We start from the raw sequence: 26287 nt of genomic DNA on the forward strand, positions 1-26287 counted from the left end.
TGTGCCAACTGGAGACATCCTAGACTTAATGTGTGGAGTAATGTAAGGTCTATGAAGGAGTAATAAAGACATGTCTGCAGAACTGCTGGAGGGGATCACCTTTTGTGGCATCTAATATCTCCCAGACTGTGATGTTCTGTATATCATCAACCCATCGTGCTGGGCCTGTCTTCTTGCCCTCCCATGACCATTGCTTACGCAACAATGTACAATAGTTTTGGAAATATTATCTTAATTAAATGACATCGTCCGGAAAACGAAAATGTAAAATGTTTCCAAGAGTTTAGAAGATTAAATATGGGTGTAATTAGGGGTCTAATATTAATGTGCTATAGGGATTTCAAATCTGCCGGGAGATGGACACCCAAATATTTGACAGATGTGCTCCATTGGAAAGGATGTGTCGAGTTGTTTAATTTCCCTTGCTCAAACAGAGCCAGGGCCTCTAATTTATTATAGTTTATTTTAAAGCCTGAGCATTTGCCAAAATGACTTGGAGCCTCAATGATAACTGGTATTGCCGCACTGGGATTGGAGGTGAACAGAAGTATATCGTCCGGCAAATGCCGCAATTTTAAGTGAGGTGGAACCCACCTCTATGCCCCTGTATATTGAGGAATTTTGGAGGGTTCTAAGCAAAGGATCTAAAGCGAGGTTAAAAAGTAAGGGGCAGCCCTGACGCTTTCCTCTCTGGATTTCAAATGTGGAATAGAGTATAACATTTATGGCCAACCTGGACACCGGACCTTTGTACAGCAATTTAATCGCCTCACAGAACCATGAACCAAAGTTTTTAAACTCCAGGATATCGATGAGACAATCCCGTGCAACCCTGTCAAACGCTTTGTCAGCATCCAGGCTGACCACAATAGACTCCAAACAGCCATGAGATTTTCTGTAAGAGATAGCTCCCAAAGCCCGTCCGTATGTTGTATGTTATGGATTTACCGTGGACAAACCGAATTTGTTGGGGCAATATCAGGTTGGGGATTATTTTTTGCACTCTATTTGCTAGTATTTTAATGAAAATTTTGAGTCACCTGTTTCTTAAAGGAAAACCCCACACGTAACATTAAAAACCTTTTTACAAGTCTGACATTAATGGTTTGAGTATGGACTTTAACCCTTTAATGAAGAGCGCTGTGCACAAAAGCTGATTGTCGGGAACTGGTGTATAGAGCGGGCTCAAAACATGATGTTATACAGCCATATCCTGCCTACCACCACCTGCTGGTGGAGCGGACTATTGACTGCTGCTGTTGGCCTATTAAATGTGGCATTTGCAGCCCGGGTGTTCCACACGCCTGTTGCCGCCCTACCACAACACGATTTTTGGAAAACAGGACACCCAATTGCATACTAGATGTAAAAAAAAAAAAGTTGCGCAAGGTGGGTACAACAAGTCCAAGCTAATTGTACACACAGGAGAGTATGGAGTATGCAAGTTAAAAGCAGAAAGTTTTTATTGTACAAATATTTATAAAACATCATAAAAATGTGAACAGTACATCAAAGACAGACAATAGCCAGCCTACAGCATATGAACAGGCACATAACTTCTATTAATGTGTGAGAGTTGTGCTCCAGGTAAGGATAGCCAGATACCAGCCCAGCCAAGTGGCAAAAAATGCAGGGTTAGAGAAGGCATCGCTTGCCACAAGTGGAGAGAGCTGAGGCAGGCAGAAGGTACCAGACCCCCGACGCGAGTTTTGTGTGACAAATGCCGCTTTCTCAAGGGGAGATTTTTGTGGGATGCCAATGGGTTGACTTGTCACGACAGCCGGTTGCTGACGCCCCCTTGATATGACGATGCTCCTATGAAGACCAGCCAGTTTTTGGCTTTCATTGATAACCCTGATTTTTACTATAAATTATAAACCGTTTTATTGCAGTGTATGGTTTTAAGAGATCGGATGATCACAGGTTCAAGTCATCCCAAAGAGGCAAAAAAAAAAAAAAAAAAAAAAAAGTTTGAATCGTGTAAAAAGACAAGTCATCACAAAACTGAATCAACCAAAAAATAAAAATGTTAAGGGTCTAGGAAAATAGCGACAAACAAAATGTCTGTTTTTTTTTTTAACGATTTTCTGAAATTTTGTTTTCATTACTTAAATTAAATTTAAAAAAATAAGTTTGGTATTGTTGTAATACTAACCTGGAGAAGCATATTGCCAGGTCATTTTTACTGCACATTGAAGGTCTCCCAAACTAAACTGCCTGATTTATACTTATGATGGTTGGGTCAGGATGCGTGCAGCTGGTCCAGACATTGTGCTCTGTACTCTGACTGTTAATGTCTTATATATGAAACCGGCCTAAGGGTGCTTTCACATTTTGTTTTGAAACCCATTCGTTGGTCCCGTTGGTGCTGATGTCCGAACCCCCTGTTAAACAGGATTCGGGCGTATGCGCCTACTGGAGGCTGACACTCTTATATAGTCTACCACATCTGAGTGTCCGCTTCCAGTAGGCGTATACACCCGGAAATGATGCATGACATCTCGGTCGGCACCATTATAGTCTATGGCCCTGTTGGTGAATAAGACCAAATCCCGTATTGCGGGGGGATGTCGGACGTAAACTGCAAAGGATTGTCCTAAGGCTACTTTCACACTTCAGGTTTTCGGCGTCAGGCGCGATCCGGCGTCGTGCCGGAACGCCGGATCCGGCAAATGTTTAGTAAAACCGGATGTGACGGATCCGGTTTTCTGCTGGATCCGTCTTTTTCTTGACAGACAAAACCGGATCCGTCTCATCCGGTTCATCCGTTTTTCGACGGATTACGCCGGATCCGGTTTTTAAAATTGACCCTTGTGGCCGTCCGAACGGGATTGGCTACTGGAAAACTATATATAGCATGTTCCTACAGCCCTTCTTTGACAGGTTGTAGAGGAGAAAGTGCAGGTTGGAGAGAAGAGCAAGTTACTGGCGAAGATGGATGTTGTCATTGGAAATATTTTGAAGAATTTGGCGGATTTTATAGCGGAGGCGAATCGTTTGAGGGTGATTGTTCTGGAGAAGGAGAGAGCGAGACAGCAGCGCATCAGGCATCGTAGACGACGTTTGTGGATCCACCCCATCACAGCCAAGAGAATGACTCGTGGGGTCTATTCTACACTATGCATGGACCTTCGACGAAACCCGGATAAATTTTTTGGATATGTTAGGATGAAAATGGAGAATTTTGATTACTTGGTGGAGCGCATTGCACACCTCATAAGAAAAGCGGACACCTATTGCCGCTTCTCTGTTTCACCCGCAGAGCGTCTGATGGTGACTTTAAGGTAAGCCACATTTATTGGATGTGATCGCATCAGAGCACACTTTCACTGCAATCTTGTTGGTGGTAGTTTGTATCTCCAAGTGTTATAGCTCAGTTTTGGTATGTAATGCTGTGATTTAAAACTAATTTATTGTTTTTTAATTCCCCACAGATTTCTTGCAACTGGAGAATCCCTTTCGTCACTGCATTTCCAGTACAGACTCGGGATTTCCACCATATCTGGAATAGTGAAGTACACATGCCGTGCACTGTGGGACTCCTTAGCTGAAGAGTTTTTACCAGAGCCCACAACAGAGAGGTGGATTGAAATTGCTGACAAGTTTCAACAGATATGTCAGTTTCCCAACTGCTTGGGCGCTGTGGACGGGAAACATATCCGCATTGTAAAGCCAGCTGGATCGGGATCGGAATATTTCAATTACAAGAAATATTTTTCAATTGTCTTCATGGCCATCGCTGACGCGGAATACAAATTTATTGCGGTTGATATTGGGGCCTATGGCCGCTCCAATGACTCTCAAGTTTTCAAACTGTCTGCCATGGGGCGTAAACTGTATGGAAACACCTTCCAGTTCCCACCACCTAGACCGCTGCCGCAAACATCTGGTCCACCTATGCCATTTGTCTGTGTAGGGGATGAAGCCTTCCAGCTGTCAGAACACCTTTTGAAACCGTACTCTAGCAGAGGATTGACAAGACCAAAACGCATTTTTAATTACCGCCTCACAAGAGCAAGAATGGTTGAATGTACCTTTGGTATTCTGACAGCCAAATGGCGGGTCCTATTGACTGCGATCAACCTCAAGACAGAAACTGTGGACGAGGTGATCAAAGCGTGCGTGGTACTCCATAATTTTGTTATCTGCAAGGAACCCATTTCCATTGAGGACACCTCTGAAGAAACCACCTTGCAAGATTACCATGACATTACCACTAGAAGTTCTGTGACGGTTTCAGTAATGAGGGACAATTTTGCACTATACTTTGTCACCTCAAGGCAGAGTACACTGGCAGGATGACAGAGTGTGAAAGATTTGTGCCCAACCAAACTTGTGTACCTTCTGTACCAACAGTATATACCTTTGCCAACCAAAGTTGGCTATCTTGTCATGGTCTCTATTTCTAGCTTTAGGCCACAGGTGTGTACCTGGTTGTGTTTTATGCAAAGTATTTCACTTTTTAACAAAAGTTGTGTACATTGTTATGAAATCACCAACAATAAACACAACTTTTTAGGTGAAATACTTTGCTTCAAACACAACCAGGAACACAACTGTGGCAAAAAGCTAAAATTTACCCACAGTTATATACCTAGTTTTGAATACCATTTCACCTTTTAAATACCCTATATTTAACCTTTTTCGCCGCAGAAAGAAATGACAGACAACCAGTGTAAAATAATTTAACTTTTATTGAAAAATGTTTTTTTTTAGTAAACTTTTTTAAAATTTTAATAAACTTGTTTAATAAAGCTTTGAAACCATAAAACTGGTCATTTTTATTTAAATACACACATTATAAATCTGTGTAGTGTGTGGTGGAAATACTGCTGGAGGGGCTGCGGGACACTTCGACACTGGGAGTGTGGAGAGAGGACTGGGATCGTGGTGGGGAAGGAACAGTTAGAGGTGAAGGTGTGGAGAAAACTACAGAATGGGTGGACATGTAGGAAGCAGAAGAGGTGGTGGGTGGTGGAGTGGAGGGTTGGGCAGGGACTGTAGGAGCAGATGATGTTGATGGCAAGTTGTATGGGGAAGGAGTTTGGTACGGGGCAGGTTGCTGGAAGTGGGGAGATGTCTGGTACGGGGCAGGTTGCTGGAAGTGGGGAGATGTCTGGTACGGGGCAGGTTGCTGGAAGTGGGGAGATGTCTGGTACGGGGCAGGTTGCTGGAAGTGGGGAGATGTCTGGTACTGGGGAGGTTGCTGGTACTGGGGAGGTTGCTGGTACTGGGGAGTTTGCAGGTACTGCGGAGGTTGCTGGTACTGGGGAGGTTGCTGGTGCTGGGGAGGTTGCTGGTGCTGGGGAGGTTGCTGGTGCTGGGGAGGTTGCTGGTGCTGGGGAGGTTGCTGGTGCTGGGGAGGTTGCTGGTGCTGGGGAGGTGGATGGTGCTGGGGAGGTAGATGGTATGTAATAGGAGGGGGAGGATGGAAAGTGGCTGGAGGGGGTGTAGATGTAATAGGAGGGGGAGGATGGAAAGTGGCTGGAGGGGGTGTAGATGTAATAGGAGGGAGAGGATGGAAAGTGGCTGGAGGGGGTGCAGGTGGAGGAACTACTGTGGTGGGAGGAGGAGGTTGGGAGGTAACTTGCTGGAGAGCAGCGTGGCATGAATGCATTACATGCATCTGCTGGGCAGGAGAGAGCGTTTCCATGCGCTCCACAACAGACCTGAAAAAGGTGTGGTTTGGCGAAGATCTTGCTTCTGAATGCATGGTTTGCAGAAGTGTCTTCACCTCCAGAATGCTGGAGTTGATCTGCTGATAGCCTGCGGAGATTTGCTCTGACAAGACTTTTAGACAGTTCTGGAAAGATGCATTCAGATGCAAGAACTCTGGCGCATAAGTCTTTTCCTGACCCCTCTGCCGCTGCCACCCAGTACCCGCAGGTGTACTAGAGGTGGCAGGGGCAGAAGGGTGGGGTAAAGGGAAAGCGATGATCTCACCAGCAGCTTCATGTAATGTAGGCGGCCACGATGCTCCTGTGCTGGTGGATGGGACAGATGGGTCGAATGTGTGGGAAGGCTGGGAAGGTGCAGATGTACCGGGGCGGTCGAAGTGTCCCTCGGTGCCGGTCTCCTCAGGGATCGCCTCAGAAGGGTCCAATCGTGCAGGCTCCCGAGTGCTGCTCACCGTGCTGTGGAATAAAGAAAAAAAAAACAATTAAAATAGTGACATGGTATGGCCCTGGCTGAAAAAAAAAAGTTACATCTAAACATTTTTTTGTCACATGTGGTGTGTAATATTTACCTTCTGGTGAGCATTGTCTCCCGGAGGAACGACAGGGCTCGTGCGTACTTGTACTTGCTCCTGCGTCCTCCAGATCCACTCGGGGCCCGCATCTCTTTATTGAACTCCTTCTTGAAACGATCCCTCACAGACCGCCACCGCTTCACAATTCTCTCCCCTGAAACGAGAAAGGACAAAGTGGTTAGTATACAACATCAGTGTTTTTCCAAACTCCAGTCCTCATGGTCCCCAGGGGTCATGTTTTCAGGATTTCCAAAGTAAATAGAAATCCTGAACACATGATCCGTGGGGACCACGAGGACTGGAGTTCGGGAAACACTGGTTTAAATCAAGCAACCGGTACTGTATATACTTACGCTCTGTAATCTGGGCCCGAGCTTCGAGGTCCTCCCAGCGGTCCACAAGGAGCGAACAGATTTCCTCCCAGAGTCGTCGGGTAACGATCAGGTCAGCGTGGCGTCGGTCAGCCATATTCCAGAGCGGCTCCCTTTCTCTGACGAGATCGATGAGGCGGTCCACATCAATCCCTCCATCCTCACCGTCAGAGTCGGGAGCACGCTGTGAAGGCTGTTAAAGAAAAAGACAAAAATAACATAATTAGCCTCCACAAAAGAAATGAAATAAAAAGTGCAAAAAAAACAAAGCAAAAATATTTATACTTACACGCTGGTGACCGCCGCGTTGCTGTCGCCGACGACCCTGGGAGGCACTGCGAGGACCTCTTGGCCGAGCACCAGATTGGGAAGACTAGAGAAGAAAACAAAAAATGTTATGTCTTTGGATGTAGGCATTTGTTTGCTGTGTGTGGTCTGCAGAACATTGTTTTCTATGTGTTGTGTGTAGTGTGATGTTGTGTTTCTGCGTTTGATGCAAAAAACTTACCAATTGTGAGCCCACTCCAAGTGTCTGTCCACCCCTTCCTTCTTCTTCTGGGAGCTCCTCTTCATCTTGTGATTCCTGTTTTGAAATAAAAGGCAATGAATACACATATATTACAGAGATGATGGATTTTGGAAATAAAAACTTACCGTCAAACGCTGACGATGCGAGGGAGGGCTCCCAGAAGATGTGCTGTCTTCCTCATGGCCAGACTCCATGGCTGTGGGTGGTGTTTCTGCTGCTGCCATTGCTGCTGCTGCTGCATCTATTGGGCGGCTGTTGAATAAAGAGAAACAAAGGGCCAATGAATATCTTGATATTCCATAGCCCTAGTTTGGAGGAATGGGGGATTTGATAATTACCGTCTCTCATCTGCTGCTGGACTCCCCTCCCGTTGTTCAGCATGCAGCTCCATTTGGGGTGGTGCTGATGGTGCTGCTGCTGCAGATGTCTGCTGCCTTCTCCTGCTCCTGGTTCTTGGCTTGGGTGGCATGTTGGGTGTGGCTGAGGGTCCCATTGTCTTGCTTTTATATATGTCCTGTGGGCAGAGCTACTGAGCATGCTCAGACCAAAGAAACCGGATCCGGCGCATTGCGGCGCTCATAGGCTTTCATTGTATGAAAAAGCCGGACACGCCGGATCCGGCGTGTCCGGCTTTTTTGACGGATACAAAAAACGTTACAGTCACCGGTTTTTCCAGACGCCGGATCGCGTCACATTGCCGGATCCGGCGAAAATCGGATGAAACGCATGGCCATCCGGCTCGATCCGGCTCTAATGCAAGTCAATGGGGGGGAAACCGGATCCGGCATTGCATTTCGACGGATCCGGTTTTAGTCAAAAGCGCCGGATCGCGCCTGAAGCAGAAAACCTGATGTGTGAAAGAGGCGTCAGGCTTCTTTGATTGGAGTTTCCCGTTACCGTATTTTCGGCTTATAAGACGCAGTTTTTCCCCAAAAAAATTTTGGGGAAAATGTACATCTTCTAATCCGAATGTAGTTTACCGCAGGAGGGGGGGGACTGCGATGGAGGCAGGATCGCTACTGCAACAAGCTGGCGACGGGAGGAGGAGTGGGGCAATGCTGCTGGTCACAAACTGGGAGAAGGGGGTGTTTGGCGGTGCAAGGTTGTGGCCTGCTTTCACAAAATGTCAGCGGAGGTCCCTCACTTCCCATCCTTTTCACTGCATTGGACTTCAGGAAAATGACCGCCAAAGGAGGCGCATGTGCAGATTGAGATCCCAGCTCCCGAGATATCAATCTGCTCATGCACTACCTCCGGCGGCCATTTTTCCAAAAGCCATTGCAGTGAAAAGGATGGGGGAAGTGCGTGGACTCCGCTAACATTTTGTGAAAGCCCGCCGCAGCCTTGCACCGTCGAACACCCCCTCTTTCTAGCCCAGGGCCCACAGCTTCTCACCTCTCCTGCCGCCGCCAGCTTCCTGCAGCAACGACCCTGCCTCCCCTGATAAACTCCTGTAAAAGCGAACTATTAGATGCACCATTTTCTTAAAAAAAAATATATATTTTTTTTACCCTATTTTCCTCCCCAAAATTTAGGGTGTGTCTTATGGTCTGGTGCGTCTTATAATCCCAAAATACGGTATCTGCAAACAGTTCCAGTAATTTTGGCTTTCCTGGGACACCATCTTGTTTTAAAAATTTGTAGTCCAGCGTCCATGACAGCAGTGAATGCATGACATGTTACCCTCAGATATCAGCCAACTCCATCGGACGGCCACACAGCTTTTGCAGGTGTAACGAGTGCTTTTAACCTTTCACCCTTGGAAGCCATGCTGTTACTTGTAGTAAACTGTGTACAGCCCATCACTGTGTGGCACAGAGGCTGCCTTCTAACCAAGATATACGAGAAAGCGAGAAGCTTGAGGGCACTAATAGAATTTTTAAATGGGGATCATCAACCACACACATATATATGAACACCAAAAAACTAGAAAAAGATGTGTGTATTAATGTGCGATCAACCCAATGATGATGATCACAATATTTCAGAAAAATATGTACAAATACAATTAGATTTTATTGACACACAAAAATACAAAAAGTGACATATTTAAAAGGACCCAAACACTTTGGCCACATAATAACAGCAACACCAACAAAAAAGTCTTATAATAAAGACCCAGTGCTCTCCTCCTCCATTATGCCAGTCAAAAAGGATATGTAAAAATGACTTAAGATTATAATAACCCAGGTTTATAGGCAATACACTTTAAGAGCCATATATTCTCTATAGATAGATACATGAGAAAGGAAGATATATCTCATCATGCAAGATGAAGCATTTTGGGCAAATAAGCATTAAAGTGGTAGATGAAAAGGCAATATTGTTGGTACAAACTAAACAAAATAAATCGCATGGTACAACTATAAGTCACCAATAAGTAATATTGCATTGATCTCAAGGGGGTTTCTGTGGTGCAGCAGAAAACCTAAGCCCTACAAACCATGATGAGTAGCGTCTCTACAAAGACCATGCTAGAGAACCTAGTGCCCGCATGTAATTCACAGAGGAGTGGGAGGAAACTCCACGCGTATCGCACCCACAGCGTGGCTTCCTCAAGGGAGAAATGAAGGCGTGCTAACAAAGATATACATCTCCTTTTTAATTAAATTAAAGCAACAAAACTTTTAAAAAATCACATGAAATTTGAAACAAAAGTTAATATTGTCGTTGCCCTATTTCTATCAGCGAGAGTCACAGTGGTCCGACCCCTACAGATCAGAAAGCAGCTGCATATCCTTGCGATATTATGTCATTTGCTGCTCATAGAATATTTCTGTAACTGTTGAAATGTCGCTTTTATGACATCAAATTATTGCTAACTTAGGATTTTTCTTTCTACTTTCTCCAGATGTATCTACAACTCTTGTGTCTGGTACTTTCAGCACTGTCATGCTATGGTTCCTGTCATCATGGTGACAGAGAGGGAAGAGACCATCCGAAGATACAGCAATGAAACTGAGGGTGTTTATGTGTTATCATTTAAGGTCTGTGTGCGCAGCGCAGGCAAAAGAGAAAAATCTGTACAGTGTACACCACCACAGACACATGACGCGTATTCAGCATGTCTTACACGCTTAATCTAGATGTTTATTACCGTATATACTCAAATATAAGCTGAGATTTTCAGCCCATTTTTGGGGGGACTGATAGTCCCCCTCTCTGCTTATATTCGAGTCATGTACACCAGGGGGTCAGAGGGGGAGGGGGGGTGTCAGGTCATACTTACCCGTCCTGGCGCTGTCTCTGCAGCCCCCAGCTTCTCCGCGATCTCTCTTCCTTCATTCAGCGGTCACATGGTACCGCTTATTAAACTCATGAATATGCGCATATTTGAGTTTAATGAGCGGTACCATGTGACTGCTGAAAGCAGGAAGGGAGATCGCGGAGAAGCTGGGGGCTGCAGAGACAGCGCCAGGACGGGTAAGTATAGCGGTAGTCACCTGTCCTGGGTCCATCGCTGCTTGCTGCTGTCTGGCACGTCATCTGTCAGTGAAGTTCAGACAGCAGAGGGCACGGTGACGTGGTTAGTGCGCGCCGCGCCCCCTGCATTCTGAACGTCACTGACAGATGACGTGCCAGACACCAGTAAGCAGTGATAGACCCCGGACAGGTGAATATCTCAGGTGCCAGCAGTGACACCGACATCTGGCCCCCAGCGACGGAGAGGTGAGTATGTCATTTTTTTATTTTTAAATGCAGCAGCGGCAGCACATGGGGGCAAAATCTATAGAGCATGTCATGGGGGCAGCATATAGGGGCATAATCTATGGAGCATCTTATGGGGGCAGCAATAAGGGGGCATAATCTATGGAGCATCTTATGGGGGCAGCATATAGGGGCATAATCTATGGAGCATCTTATGGGGGCCATTATTAACCTTTTGTGCAGCATTATATGGGGTGTATTTTGTATGGAGCATCTTATGGGGCTATCATGAACTGTATGGAGCATTATATGGGGCTCCTGATTCAATATGGATATTCAAAAACATTTAACCTACTGATGTCTCAATTAATTTTACTTTTATTGGTATCTATTTTTATTTTTTAAATTCACCAGTAGCTGCTGCATTTTCCACCCTAGGCTTATACTCGAGTCAATAAGTTTTCCCAGTTTTTGTGGCAAAATTAGGGGGGGGGGGTCTGCTTATACTTGGGTCGGCTTATACTCGAGTATATACGGTATGTTCTTTGCGCTCTGTGCAATGAACCCGAGCATCATAATCCGTAGGAATGACATCCATTGATGTCTAGAAAGGAAAAACATTCATATGAAATTGGAGGCATCCCCCCTCTAGATACACTAGGGTCCCATAAAAAGTATGGAGGCGTGAGATGTGCCAGAATCAGGGCTGTGGAGTCGGTAAGCCAAACCTGCGACTCCGACTCTTCAATTTCCCTTCCACCGACTCCACGACTCCTACTCCCACATATATTGCTTATATTTAAGTGAAAAGTTTATTGCAGTACAATGTGAACATCAGACATTTAATAATTTTTTATGATACAATAATCAAGATATTTAGATAGAACAATAGTATATATTTATTGGAATACAACTTTAGAACACAAAAAAACTAATAAATTGTAAATATGTAGTACACTATGTAATATCGATTATTTATTTATTTATATATATATATATATATATATATATATATATATATATATATATATATGTGTGTGTGTATATATAATCTTACTATGTAATAAACTATGTAAGTGGCAAAAAACAGTTTTCAACAAAAACATACTAAATAACATTTGTGCAGTCTATGAATTTGTTCTAAGAAATAGAATTGCCTCCATCAGATCCTCCTTCATAGATGACCTCAACTCTGGCCTAATAATTTTAAGGCCAGAGAACAACCTCTCTACACTAACTTGGGTTGGAGGCAAAGCCGTAACCACATGGGCAACATCTCTAACAATTTCCGGGTATAAAGGAATTGCCTCATGCACAGTCAATTTTGATGAACGGTTGAATTTTTCTATTTCTTTGAGAGCAAGTGAAACATTTTGCTGAAATATGGTCAATCTGCTTGCTATAGGAGACGGAGTGAAATCTTTTTCCTTACGGCAACGTCAAAGTCAAACTCCTCATCTGATGAGGATGAAGATATGGCAGCAGTAGCACTGTCAGGACCCGAGTCCTCTTGCGCCTGGCAGTCCTCCTGTAGGCCACTCATCCTAACTGCTACCTCAGTCAGAGCTTCTTTTCCTTTAGTAAGCTGTTGATCATCAAGTAGTATGCGATGACTTGGGTCCACATAAACAGCTGCCAGAAAAATTTTATTTTCCAATAGCTGTGTCTCTCTCCGTTTCAGCTTTTGCAGCTGAAAAACGTATCCTCAAAAAACGTAGCAAAATGTGAATGTAGCCTTAGATCAGAAATAGAGCAGCCATTTATAGGACACTTCATAACTTTTCCAAATTCCTATGAAAAAATATTCAGCACATTCTGCATTGAACTACTGTACCCAATTTATTATATATTTTAGGAGTCGGAGTCAGTCCATTTTATACTGACTCCGACTCCACCAAAATGAGCTCCGACTCCACAACTCCGACTCCACCGCCCTGGCCAGAATGCATCCATATTACTAAGATGTCTGTTGCATTGGAGAAAGGTCACATCAGTAAAACTACAGATCATGACATTTTGTTTGCATGGATATTTTTTTGTTTTCTTTTTACATTACGGAGCAGAGGGAATAAGAAAAGAGAGTAATACGTTAGTTCTGTCTTTTTGTATGTTCATACCCTACAGTATTAAAGGGGGGTGCTGCAGAGATTACTTTGAGAAAAATATTCTAAAGTGAGGCGTGCACTGCAGTAATAGAAGGATAGGCACATTTTTTATAAGTCTATACGCATATCAACATTATTTGTTAATTTAACCACTTCAATATTGTGTATCTACCACCATAATTGTAAGGTAGCCTGTTTTGAAGAGTATCAGTTGCAGAAGTGCACGCGGCAATAGTGACAGGGACGCCCCTACTCTTACTGGTAGAGTGGCCGCTTGCCCATAACACCTCCGTCTAATTCCTGGTAGCTTTTCCTGCCATAATGCTAGATTTCTCCACTCGTACTAAAAACAGTACTGTACATATAAAGGAATCATTAATATCCATAAATGCTATATACAGCTCTAATCTTACATGGCAATGGGTGGTGTGGGCAGCAGCAGTAGTAGTAGTAGATCCTGATCCATGGAGGGTGCACACGTAATGATTTTTGCATCGGGGTCTGTTATCTTTTACCTCTCCACTTCAGTTACAGTGTAGAAGCGTGAACTAAGTACAGCACTTTGTCACTCCTCCATTTTCTTGCTTACAAGCAAATGTCTTACTTTTTTTTTTAACAGAATTATTTGGAAATCTTCTGGCCAGATCTGAAGGCAGCTAGGGAACTCTACGACTCTGTTCGACAGGCCCTCTTTGAACGTGAGTCTGATAGTCGGGAGAGTAATGGTAAGGAGTACCAGGAACACCTTCCACTGGAAGTTCTAGAAGCAGGCATCAAGTCCGGAAGATATAAGCAAGTGAGTGGTCAGAGAAGGCAGAGTATGGAGCAGATGCTTTGTAGTGAGCTAATATGAATCTCGCTATGCAGGGTGTGCTCAGTGTGAACAAGCACCGCTCCCAGATGGAAGCATTTGTACGACTCCAGGGCTTGGCTGGAAAAGATTCAGGTAACTGAAAAAGAAATAGATCTGCACTGTTCTGCAAGAAAATGTTCAGTAACAGATGGGAAAAGTACATCTGAGGCTGCATGCTCACATCCATATGCAATGTCCGAGTGCCTTCTGATTTTTCTGAACCTATTGCGTTAAATTTTTATCTCTTCAGACATCAGTTAAAATGGCAAATCAGAATTAGATCAGTGAAACTTAAGGTACTGTCACACTTAGCGATGCACCAGCGAACCCGACCAGCGATATGACGCAGTCAGGATCGCTGGTACATCGCTAAGTGGTCGCTAGTGAGCTGCCACACAGGCAGATCTCACCAGCGACATCGCTGGAGACGGGGGTCGCTACTTACCTGTCACACTAGGCGATCCTGACGTCCTCCCGCCCGGCTCCACGCTCGTCGCTTATCTCTCCACAGGAAGCTGACGACGAGAAACAGTCCTGGACGTTCTCGCGCGATCAGCGATAACCAGCGGGGGAGCCGGTCGTAGGTAAATATCAGACACAGCGATGTCGCTAGCAATATCACTATAACGTCACAAGTTATAGCGATATTGCTAGCGATATCACTTAGTGTGTCAGTACCTTTGGACCCATTGAGTATTTCCTGTTCAGATTCAGAAACTCTGTACACAATAGAACATGTTATCACTTAAGACGGATGTGTGTATTCAACCTTTAGTACGCCAGATCGAACAAAGAAAGTTTCGGCACTCACATAACTGATGTTTCCTTGTTAAAGGGGTTATCTTAAGTTATGTTTTCAGGAAAGCATCCATCTCCAACATATTAAGGCTTTCTGCTTTGCCGTGTGTCATGTGCTCTTGAATGATTGACAGTTTGGGCCAATAGCATAGTTGCACTGCTCTTCTGAACTGTGCATTCTCACTGCTGCCAGGACAGGTAGCTTTGCCTGTGCACCGTCAGATGAGCATAGGGGACCTAAAGCTGGCTGAAGAAAGCCGGTTCGTTTCAGAGAAGCACTTGCAGGCTCTATGGCAAATAAAGTACCCATGAAATGCCTAGTTCAAATAGGGGGAGCCACATCCCTGTTTGTACAAGAGATGAAAACAAAACCAAAGCATTAACCGGAGCATAAGTTGGTATGCATACATTGTTATGTGGCTATTTCACTGAAAAAGAAAACACATGAAAAATAAAATGAGCACATACCTTGTAGTAAATTGTAATCGTACAAGTAAATAACATTGGGTACTATAGCAAAGAACTTGTAAGTGCTGCACTCCTTACCTAGGAAACCAGCCACCACTGATATACTGCAGAAGTGGCTGGTAACTTAGGCAGTGAGCACGAAGCTATAGAATTAAAAATCCCTCTCATCCTTGGAAGAGGGAGGAATTTTAATGAGATAAAATGCCAAGTTAAACTTGAATAATACTTTATAATTTTTAAATGGCAAATGACTGACTGGCATTTCCAAAGCTAGTGTGAACATGTACAAGGTGCATACTAGGAGAAGCTATCTCTGTATACAATAAACAAAAAAGTACGACTTTTTATCATTTTTAAAGATCCAAGTTGGGTGAGCGCTGCACTGCGACCTTTTTTTTTTTTTTTTTTTTTCTTTTTCCTCCTTTTGGTATTACTTTTATACTTCTTCCTACACCGTGCCTTAATTTCCAACATTCAAGCTTTTCACACCACATGTGAGGTTTATTGAGCTTGCATTTTATTTTGCTCCAACATTAAATTGTAATTGGGCTTTTCATATTCTAGACCTACAAAGTGATGTTCTGATCCATGGTAGCAAGGCACGGAACAGAGCAATCCATGGGGACATGGTGGCTGTGGAAATTCTTCCTAAATGTGACTGGAAAGGGAGAATTGGAGCACTGTGTGAGCACGAGGCTGATGAGAGAGCTGTGGATACACAGAGCGAGGTTATGATGACTGGTGAGTGGGGTTGTTATGTTACTAGAGAGAATTAGGGGAAGACGGCACTAAGCGTCTGTGTATTTTGTACATGGAGCATGGGTAATTGGTCTTTGCTCAGAGCACATGATGGACAGAAACCTTTTTTACCATTTGTCTCGTATATTCTCAGGCCGTATTGTAGGAGTGCTCCAACGGAATTGGCGGGATTTTGTTGCTACTTTTCCATCTAAGGAAGAAGTACAAACTCAGGGCAAAAACGCCCAGAAGGTTCTTGTAACTCCTTGGGACTATAGAATCCCTAAAATCCGGATCAGTACCCAGCAAGCAGAGGCTTTGCAGGTACAATAAGTAGAAATATGTTTCCAGTCCCAGATTGTAGCAGATCTCTGCTTCATGACTGTGACCATATGTAATGATTTTGTATTCCCCATGTATATTCTTTGTGATCAGGATTTTAGGGTGGTGGTGAGGATAGATTCCTGGGAATCCAGTTCTCTCTATCCAAATGGACACTTCGTGCGAGCTCTAGGACGTATTGGTGACCTGGAAGCAGAAATTGCAACTATTTTAGTGGAAAACAGTATTAGTATGAACCCTTTCTCAGAAGCCCAGGTCAGTTTTTCTCCCAATTAACTAAATGGCCTTGTTCAATTATATACTGTATGGAAATATGTGATTCCCATTGTCTTATTGTGGACTATTATGTTTGTCTCTTATTAGCTAGCGGAAATGCCATCTAACACTCCAGAAAACCCATGGCGGGTGGCCCCAGAACAATGTGACCGACGAGACCTGAGGGAGACCCACTTGGTATTCAGTATAGACCCTATAGGCTGTGAGGATGTGGATGATGCCCTGTCCATTCGTGCTTTGAAAAGTGGGCATCTAGAGCTTGGTGTTCACATTGCAGATGTCACACACTTTGTGCAGCCAAACTCTTACACAGACATGGAGGCGAAAGCAAGGTCAGTGATATCCCTCCCAGCACATGAGGTCACACCATCTGCTCTGTTCTCCAATGTCTTAAAGAAGCACTCTTCCTCCCATCAAAGTTTTTATCTTCTTAATATATTGCAGCCATCATATTATATAGCTTTGTGTACCTACAATTACTCATTTTTCCTTCTACCCAATTAATTTGTTTTTTCATTAGGTCTATGACATCACGTGATTAAAAACAGACTTGCTGATTCCTTCTAGGCTTTATGTAGAAACAGGAGGTCAATTGTGTCTGCTTAAGTCATGAGTCATCACTGCAAAAGTCTATGGCATGGGAAGAGCAGAGAAGCTGAGTCAAGAGTTGAAGAAGGGGATGATAAATGCAAGGACAAGACACTTCCTGTTTCTACATAGAGCAGAGAAAAGAGAAGAATTATCTTGGTAGAAGGGCAAAATGAGCAATTGTAAGTACACAGTGCTATATAATATGACGACTGCAATATATTAAGATAATAAAAACTTTAATGGGACAAGAAGTGCTTCTTTAAGTGAGGACATCCTAAAGCAGTTACCTATTATTAAATTGTATAACAAAAAGAGCCTTATTTACCCCCTGCTTCTCTAGCGCTGCCTCATGTTGCTGCCCCTGGTCTTTGTTGACCTGGCTGCTGTGATGTCAAAGGAAACTGCCCCAGACAGAGTAATACTATGAGCTATAAGGCTATGTGCACACGCTGCGGTTCCGCTGCGGTTTTGGCCCTGCGGAACTGCAGCAGTTCCGCAGACATGGTACAGTACCATGTAACCCTATGGGTTTTAAAAACCGCTGTGCTCACGCTGCAGTTTTTTCCGCGCGGTTTTGCTGCAGTTTATAAACCGCAGCATGTCAATTGTTTCTGCGGATTCCGCTGCGGTTTCACACCTTTAACATATTGGAGGTGTGAAACCGCAGGGCAGAACCGCAGGCCAAACCGCAGGTCACTTTACCTGCGGTTCTGCACGGAAAAACCCGCAGGTGAATCCGCAGCGTGTGCACATAGCCTAAATGAAAACTTGGACAGTCCCTTTAATGATTTCTGTATACAAGATAAAATTAAAGTCTATATGATCCCATTTTCTCTGGCATGTTGACTATTCACGTATTGTCATTTTTTCAGTTTGGGCTGGAGTCTCGCCTGACTTGCATATAAACTATTATTTTTTCCTTTTACTTTGTCTGAATCTCTTAGTACCAACACATCGTATTCACCATCACTCCTAACATCCTGACACCTGTATCCGTTTCTGTACACATTTTTAATGTTTCCACAGGGCTACCACTTACTACCTTGCTGATCGCCGCTTTGACATGTTGCCTCATATTCTCAGTGCGGACCTGTGCTCCTTGCTTGGGGGAGTTGACAGGTAAGTAATCGTATTAATCCCCACGAGTACTTACAAGACGTTGGATGTGTGGAAGAGAGTGATGGATTCTCCAGTTACTCTTTGTCTGTTTTGCTGTTATATTGGTTTATTCAGACTTTTTTTTATTTATTTCCTAAAGTTCACTATCATTTTCCTTCTAACCTCATGAAATTGTAGCCACTTTCCAGTAAAAAACGAATAAAAAGAAAGCCCAACTACAATATATAAGAAACAATACAAAAATATAATGCACCTATTGAAGTAGTTAAGATCTGCGAAATATAAAATATTCTCATTGTTCAGATAGGTTGGAAATAGATATTTTGGTAGAATGGAGTAATTACAGTCACATATTCTTGTCTACAGTCATTTTACCCAAATTATCTAAATGACTGTATCAAGCTATAAACCCGGGCTTCGTCTTTTCCAGTTTACATTTATGGTTATGGTAATGGAGCAGTCATTTTACGTATTTTGGTATAATGCAGGACAAAACGTGTTTCCTGCCAATAGCCACAGCGTCACCTAGAGGCAGAAATGTGAACTGTGACCTGTATAAAATAAAATGAAAGACATGGCGATCTTGCTATGTATTTATGCACCTGTCTTAATTGCCATAAAATCTTATTATAACTTAACTAATCTTATTCAGATGTTGCTAAGAAAAATAATAAAACATCAGCTAATAAGTACTTGTTGAGCATCTTTTGCAACTGCAGCATGTCCATTCTGTCACAGACTTTCCACGGATGTTCTCCATTGATTTCCGTTAAACTATTTGACAATAAAAATCTGCAGTTGAACTTTGTGGATTTCATTGCTGATTTTTGGCCAAAATGGTGTGAAAATTTTAACCCCTTAGTGACCGAGCCAATTTTTCCAATTCTGACCACTGTCACTTTGAGGCTATAGCTCTGGAACGCTTCAACGGATTCCAATGATTCTGAGATTGGTTTTTTTTCGTGACATATTGTACTTCATATTTGTAGTAACATTTCTTTGATATCACTTGCGTTTAATTATGAAAAATCGGAAATTTGGTAACAATTTTGAAAATGTAGCAATTTTCAAACTTTTAATTTTTGTACCCTTAAATCAAATTGTCGTGTCACACAAAATAGTTAATAAATAACATTTCTCTATCGCTTCATTGGGGGACACAGGAACCATTGGTGTATGCTGCTGCCACTAGGAGGCTGACAATATGCACATAAAAGTTAGTTCCTCCTCTGCAGTATACACCCCACTGACTGGCACCAAGCTAATCAGTTTTAGCTTGGTGTCAGTAGGAGGTGTACACGGGTCTCTCTGGAGACCCATATCTACCTAATGTGCGTTGTTCCTTTTCAGGTTTCTGGAGGGATACAGTGTGAACGGTCACTAATAATAATAATCTTTATTTTTATATAGCGCTAACATATTCCGCAGCACTTTACAGTTTGCACACATTTTCATCACTGTCCCCGATGGGGCTCACTATCTATATTCCCTATCAGTATGTCTTTGGAGTGTGGGAGGAAACCGGAGTGCCTGGAGGAAACCCACGCAAACACGGGGAGAACATACAAACTCCTTGCAGATGTTGTCCTTGGTGGGATTCGAACCCAGGACCCCCCGGGTTTTTTGCGTCCATCGCCTCCCTTCTCAGTTCGGGGGTTATCGTTCTTGTACCGAAACGAGAACGCTTCACAGGTTTCTATTCAAACCTGTTTGTTGTGCCAAAGAAAGACGGCGCGGTTCGCCTATTCTGGTTCTCAAGTTACTGAACAAGAGAGTCTGCCTGCAACATTTCAGGATGGAGTCCCTCCGATCAGTAATTGCTTTCATGGAGACGCAGGAATTTCTGTGCTCCATAGACATCCAAGACGCCCACCTCCATGTTCCAATTTGCACAGCTCATCAGAGGTTCCTGCGTTTCGCAGTACAGAGGAACCACTTCCAATTTGTCACCCTTCCGTTCAGACTCGCGACCGCTCCCAGGGTCTTCACAAAGATCATTGCGGCATTGATGCCCATTTTGAGGATCAGGGGCGCCTTAGTGCTTATCCCGTACCTCGACGACATTCTCATCAAAACTTCGTCTCTCTCAGGCCCTGGAAAGTCTGTCCATTGTCCTCGACTCCCTGGCCCGGTTCAGGTGGCTAGTCAACAGAAAAAAGCCCTGACTTGTTCCGACCCAGCACCTTGTCTTCTTGGGCATGCTGTTCGATACTCGACAGGCGAAGGTTTTTCTACCCAAAGAGAAGAGAGCAAGGCAGGGAGTTCGTTCTCTACAAGGCCCTCAGCTTCCTTCCTTCCATTCAGCAATGAAGGTCCTGGGCCGAATGGTAGCAGCCTCGGAAGCAATCCCCTTAGCACAATTCCACTCGAGACCTCTTCAGCGGGCTATCCTTTCGCAGTGGGACAAGTCTGTCCTGTCGCTGGATCGTCGCTTCGTCTCCCTTTCAGAGTCAAGCAGTCTCTCATCTGGTGGCTATCATCCCCCCTCATCCTCCAGGGTCGGTCCTTTCTTCCCTTCCATTGGCATTGTAATGATGGATGCCAGCCTTCTGGGCTAGGGGGCAGTTTTTCGCCATCTGACGGTTCAGGGACGTTGGTCGGCGCAAGAGCCCTCTCTACCAATCAACATCCTCGAAATCAGGGCTATCCTCTCTCTCCGTCACTGGGAAACGCTTCTCAAGGGTCTGCCGGTCAGGATTCAGGCGGACAATGCCACAGCATACGTCAATCACCAAGGAGGGACCAGGAGTCCCCTGGCAATGGCCGAGTCATCCAGGATCCTTCGCTGTGCGGAGACGACGGTTTCGGCAATATTCGCAATGCATATTCCCTGCGTGGACAACTGGGTCACCGATTTTCTCAGCCACGAGGGTCTCACAGCAGGAGAGTGGTCCCTGCATCAGGAGGTCTTCCATCAGATTTGTCTTCGATGGGGAACTACGGACGTGGACCTCATGGCGTCCCGGCCGAACAGGAAGGTTGCACGGTTCATTTCCAGGTCCCGCGACCCTCTCGCAGTGGACGCCGATGATCTTGCCATTCCCTGGTCGCAATTTGCGCTTCCCTACCTGTTTCCTCCCCTTCCACTTCTTCCCAGGCTGTTGAAGAAGATCAAAGCAGAAGGGGTGTCGGTCATTCTGATCGCACCAGATTGGCCCAGAAGATCTTGGTTCGCAGAGATCGTCAGTCTTCTGGCGGACGCCCCTTGGAAGCTCCCAGACAGGCCAGGTTTTCTGTCACAAGGCCCGATCTGCCACCAGAGCTCTGGGTCGCTTAATTTGACAGCGTGGCTGTTGAAACGGCGGTTGTAAGAGCGTCCAGTTTCTCCGATTGGGTGATACACACCATGATCCAGGCTAGGAAACCGTCATCTTCTAGGGTTTATTATCGGACCTGGACTTGATGCTGGCCTTGCCCTTAATTCTCTAAAGGGGCAGGGATCAGCCCTCTCTATCTTCTTTCAAAAGTCCTTAGCCTCCTGTTCTCAATTGAAAACTTTCCTTCAGGGAGTGGCACATGCGACTCCCCCATACCGGAATCCCCTGGACCCCTGAGACGTCAATCTTGTTCTGGAGGTCATGAAGAGTGCTCCCTTTGAGCCTCTAAGAGAGGTCCCCTGTTATGAATGGGTCACCGAGGAGAAAAAAGCAAAACAAGCTAAGTCACATAAAACCAGAGGGGTTGGTAACTATGCAGATTGCAGATCCCTGATCCTACCACACAACTAGCAGCAGCCGTGGAGCGTACCTACGATGTTCCTAGACGCTTCGTCACAGCCGGAGGACTAAATAAGCCTGAAGCATAAAAAGGGGAAAACTAACTGCCCCAGAGCAGACCCCAAACGAATAGATAGCCCCCACACATGTATTGACGGTGAAACAAGATGAAGGCACAAACACAGGCAGGAAAATAGGCTGAGGAAACGATGGGGCCCAAACTAACTAGAAAGGAAAGGAAAGACACTGTCTGCAAACTGCAAAAAACCCTACAAAAATAATGTCCAACATTTCTGATAGCAAAATTAACCCTGAAGTCACTAGACTTCTCCCACTATATCAGCACTCTGAAATATTCTGAGACAGAGCAAAAAGAGACCAAACTAGTAAGGGACAAAAGCTAAGTTTTTCTGCTAATGTTCACCCTTGATTTTGTTGGTCTATTCAGTTTTTTGTGTGGTCAGCCAGCCCCGGCTGGGGGCTGTGCTGAATTTCCACTCTTATTTATCAGTATTTTGCCAATTTGCTTTTATATGACTGGAACAGAGCTGAAAACCAAGAGCTGACAAGCCAGAAGGAATCACCAGCAACTGAATAGGGCGTTAGCTGTCTTAAATCCAATCTGAGACTCCAGAGGTCCAATCGTCATCCTCATTCTCAGGTGGCAGATCTCCACCGATCAAATCAGCCTCACTCTACCTCCTGTTACCACCAGAGGGAGTTTGGAAGGAGAACTCACAACTGGTGAACCAGAGAATGAACTCACAACAGTCCCCCTGTCCGTTCTGTCCTGGAAGGTGGCGTTTCTTGTAGCTATCACTTCCATCAGACGCGTCTCAGAATTGGCGGCTCTTTCCTGTCGCCCCCCCTTCTTGGTTCTTCACCAGGATAAGGTGGTGTTGTGGCCTCTGCCTTCGTTCCTTCCCAAAGTGGTTTCCACTTTTCACTTGAATGAGGATATTGTCCTCCATTCCTTCTGTCCGGCGCAGTCTCATCCTCTGGAGCGCTCATTGAACAGGCTACACCTGGTCAGGGCAGTGAGGATCTATCTGGCTAGGACAGCTTCCTTTAGGAAGGCGGATCTCCTATTCGTCATTCCAGATAGTGCGCGAAGAGGCCTGCCGGCCTCCAAGGCTACGATTGCTCGCTGGATCAGAACTGCAATTTTGGAGGCTTTATCGGGTTAAGAACAGAGTACCTCCCCCTGGGATTAAGGCTCACTCTACCCAGGCAGTGGGCGCCTCCTGGGCGGTACACCATTGGGCATTCGCCCTACAACTTTGCAAAGCGGCAACCTGGTCTTCCATCCACACGTTTGCCAAATTTTACAAGGTCAATACCTACGCTTCGGCGGACGCCAGCCTAGGCAGAAGGATCTTGCAGGCGGCAGTGGTGAGTTCTCTGACTTTAATGGAGTTTTCTGCTGTTTCCCTCCCCAGGGACTGCTTTGGGATGTCCCATGGTTCCTGTGTCCCCCAATGAAGCGAAAGAGAAAACAGGATTTTGGTTGCTTACTGTAAAATCTGTTTCTCAGAGCCTTCATTGGGGGACACAGCACCCTCCCATGTTTTCTTTACAACTCCTGTTCTTTCTTCTGTGTGCTATTGTTACAGTTGAGTTGTCTCTTTGTTATTTCTATCATGTTCTTTTACTGCTTTCTCACTAACTGTTTAGCTAGGTGCCAGTCGGTGGAGTGTATACTGCAGAGGAGGAGCTAACTTTTTTATGTGCATAGTGTCAGCCTCCTAGTGGCAGCAGCATACACCCATGGTTCCTGTGTCCCCTAATGAAGGCTCCGATGAACAGGTTTTATGGTAAGCAACCAAAATCCTGTTTTCCCACTTGTTTACTTTACATCAGCACAATTTTGGAAACCTTATTTTTTTTTTTTTGTTAGGTCATTATAAGGGTTAAAAGTTGACCTGCGATTTCTCATTTTTTTAGTGATCATCTCACATTTTAAGTGCGTTTGGGGGTCAGTATGACAGAAAATACCCAAAAGTGACACCATTCTAAAAACTGCAACCCTCAAGGTGCTCAAAACCGCATTCAAGAAGTTTATTAACCCTTCAGGTGCTTCACAAGAACTAAAGCAATGTGGAAGGAAAAAAAATGAACATTTAAGTTTTTCCTCAAAAAAATTACTTTAGACCCAAACTTTTTTATTTTCACAAGAGTATCAGGAGAAAATGGACCACAAAATTTGTTGTGCAACTTCTCCTGAGTACGTCAATACTCTGTATGTGGGGGAAAGCCACTCATTGCGCTCATGGCAGGGCTCAGAAGGGAGGGAGCACCATTTCACTTTTTGAATTCAAAATTAGCTGGAATCTAGCCCAACGCTAACCCTAACACACCCATAACCCTATTACACCCCTAACGAGGGCTGTGGAGTCAGAGTCATTGAGTCGGTGCCAAGGAAATTGAGAAGTCGGAGTCGAAGATTTGACTCCACAGCCCTGCCCCTAATCCCAACCCTAATCCCATCCCTAAACCCAACATCACCACCCTAGCCCCAACCCTAACTGTAAAGATTGGGAAAATATCTTTTCTTTTATTATTTTTTACGTAACTATGGGGGTGACATAGGGGGGTTTGATTTACATTTTTTTTTATTACTGTAATAGACCCTATCACAGTGATCAAAATGAACCTATAGGAAAAATCTATTGTTGCCAGTTATCAGCTGGTAGATTTCGGTAGGCGCGCTGCGCATGCGCCCACCTTTTTCTTCCAGGAAGAAGACGACGGGGGACGGCGCAGGGGGTCTCGGGGGACCCCATTTCTCTCTTCTCTGGTATTCTAGATCAAATCAGAGGAGAGAGAAATGATGGGAAATCAGGCTATTTTTTTGTGATGGCCATTATTCGGTGAATAACGGATCATGAGACTGGAGACAGTAAAAACCGACCTAAGTCATGTTCTCCAGGGTCTCAGCTACTCCCGGTAGTCGAGATGGAGATTTTCCATGGCTGGGGGGGGCGCTATACCCTTATTTCTCAGTGCCATTAAAAAGTGGCACTGAGGAATAAGGCCTTCTAACTGCTGCCGTTAAAAGGCGTATTGGCCGTCGTTAAGGGGTTAAACCCAGGGTTGTGCTGTTTCAGCTTGTCAACTGTACATTAGATGCATGTGCCCAAACTATGATGTCTGTTTGTTAGACCAGAAAAGAGTATTTTATGTATTTCTCATATGTTTATTTTCCTCCCATTAGTCTACATTTGTGCATGTGAAATATCCTTGTGCTTCCCTCCAGGTATGCAGTGAGTGTAATGTGGGAGTTGGACAGTGCAACGTGTGAGATCTGCAGAGTGTGGTATGGACGGACCATCATCCGATCGTCCTACAAGCTAAGTTATGAGGTGGCTCAGCAGCTGCTGGACGGTGATCTCGAGCCACTTGGCACTGAGCCTGAACTGAAGTCACTTTCACAGGACTGTATTCAACTGGATCGTCTGCTATGGGCAATACGTAAACTGACTGAGGTTGCTCAAGCCGTCAGATCAAGGAGAGATATGCATGGCGCACTGGAGTTGGAAGGAGTGGAAGTACGGGTGCAGCTGGGGGAGGAACACAGCATTGATGACCTGGTTCCCAAGCAGCCTTTGCAAGTCCATGAGACTATTGCAGAATGCATGATTCTAGCAAATCACTGGGTGGCTAAAAAGATTTGGGAGAGCTACCCTCAGCAAGCGTTACTTCGACTGCACCCACCTCCACGACAGGAGTTTTTTAAGGAGCTGAAGGAGAGTGCTCAGGCCAAAGGGTTTTCCATTGATACCCGGTGAGTTCAATACTTATATGTATGATGTTACCAATGGCCTTTGTCAGCACCGTGCCCTCGGGCCACCTCTGCTACATTTTCCACGTAGTATTCTGACCGCCCTGCACACATGGAGTATGGTCAGATCATACTCCGGCAGAGCAATACTGACTTGTAGATAGAAAGTAAGATTTTTCCTTTTATCTGCTGTAGTGACCAATGCATCCAATGTTTGAATTTACACTTATTGTATTCACTTTTCAAGCACCAACAAGACTTTGGCTGATTCTTTGGATAAAGCAAACGATCCATTTGACCCTTTGGTGAATCGGTTATTGCGGGCGATGGCGACACAGGCCATGTCCAATGCCCAGTATTTCTCTACGGGCTCACACACGGAGGATCTTTTCTATCACTATGGTGAGTGGTGTGTGAGCCCCACATGGCAGAATATGTATGCGTCCTTTCTTTTCTAATTCATAAGTTGTATAAGAGCATATCATATCTGCAGGCTACTGAGCTGATCATCCCCTGCTTGTTCAATCACTAGAGAACCTGTTCCAGTGACATGTTTTCTGAGAATTGTAGCACACCCCGTACAGTAATACAATGTACTTATAACCTACATAAGAGGTAACTTTGTATGCGAAATGCAAAATGATTATAAAGCAAAAATATACTGTCATCTTTGTATAAGTGATGATAAATGGTAATTCTCTA

At 44.6% G+C, this 26287-nt stretch overlaps 1 protein-coding gene across 2 annotated transcripts in view; it reads left to right on the plus strand.

The window, feature by feature from the left end:
* DIS3L (DIS3 like exosome 3'-5' exoribonuclease) overlaps nucleotides 1-26287 on the plus strand; it is a 96933-nt gene that overhangs the window by 49192 nt on the left and 21454 nt on the right. For both annotated transcript variants that reach the window (XM_073568892.1, XM_073568893.1), the window contains 10 exons: nucleotides 10002-10137; nucleotides 13523-13699; nucleotides 13771-13849; nucleotides 15587-15763; nucleotides 15915-16084; nucleotides 16196-16357; nucleotides 16466-16710; nucleotides 17996-18088; nucleotides 25061-25588; nucleotides 25833-25987. In XM_073568892.1, the coding sequence (XP_073424993.1) occupies nucleotides 10002-10137; nucleotides 13523-13699; nucleotides 13771-13849; nucleotides 15587-15763; nucleotides 15915-16084; nucleotides 16196-16357; nucleotides 16466-16710; nucleotides 17996-18088; nucleotides 25061-25588; nucleotides 25833-25987 (1922 nt within the window). The remainder of the gene's footprint in view (nucleotides 1-10001; nucleotides 10138-13522; nucleotides 13700-13770; nucleotides 13850-15586; nucleotides 15764-15914; nucleotides 16085-16195; nucleotides 16358-16465; nucleotides 16711-17995; nucleotides 18089-25060; nucleotides 25589-25832; nucleotides 25988-26287) is intronic.

This window comes from Dendrobates tinctorius, unplaced genomic scaffold (genome assembly GCF_039654945.1).
Source record: "Dendrobates tinctorius isolate UK_male_01 unplaced genomic scaffold, ASM3965494v1 ptg000022l, whole genome shotgun sequence".
Classification (NCBI taxonomy): Eukaryota; Metazoa; Chordata; class Amphibia; order Anura; family Dendrobatidae; genus Dendrobates; species Dendrobates tinctorius.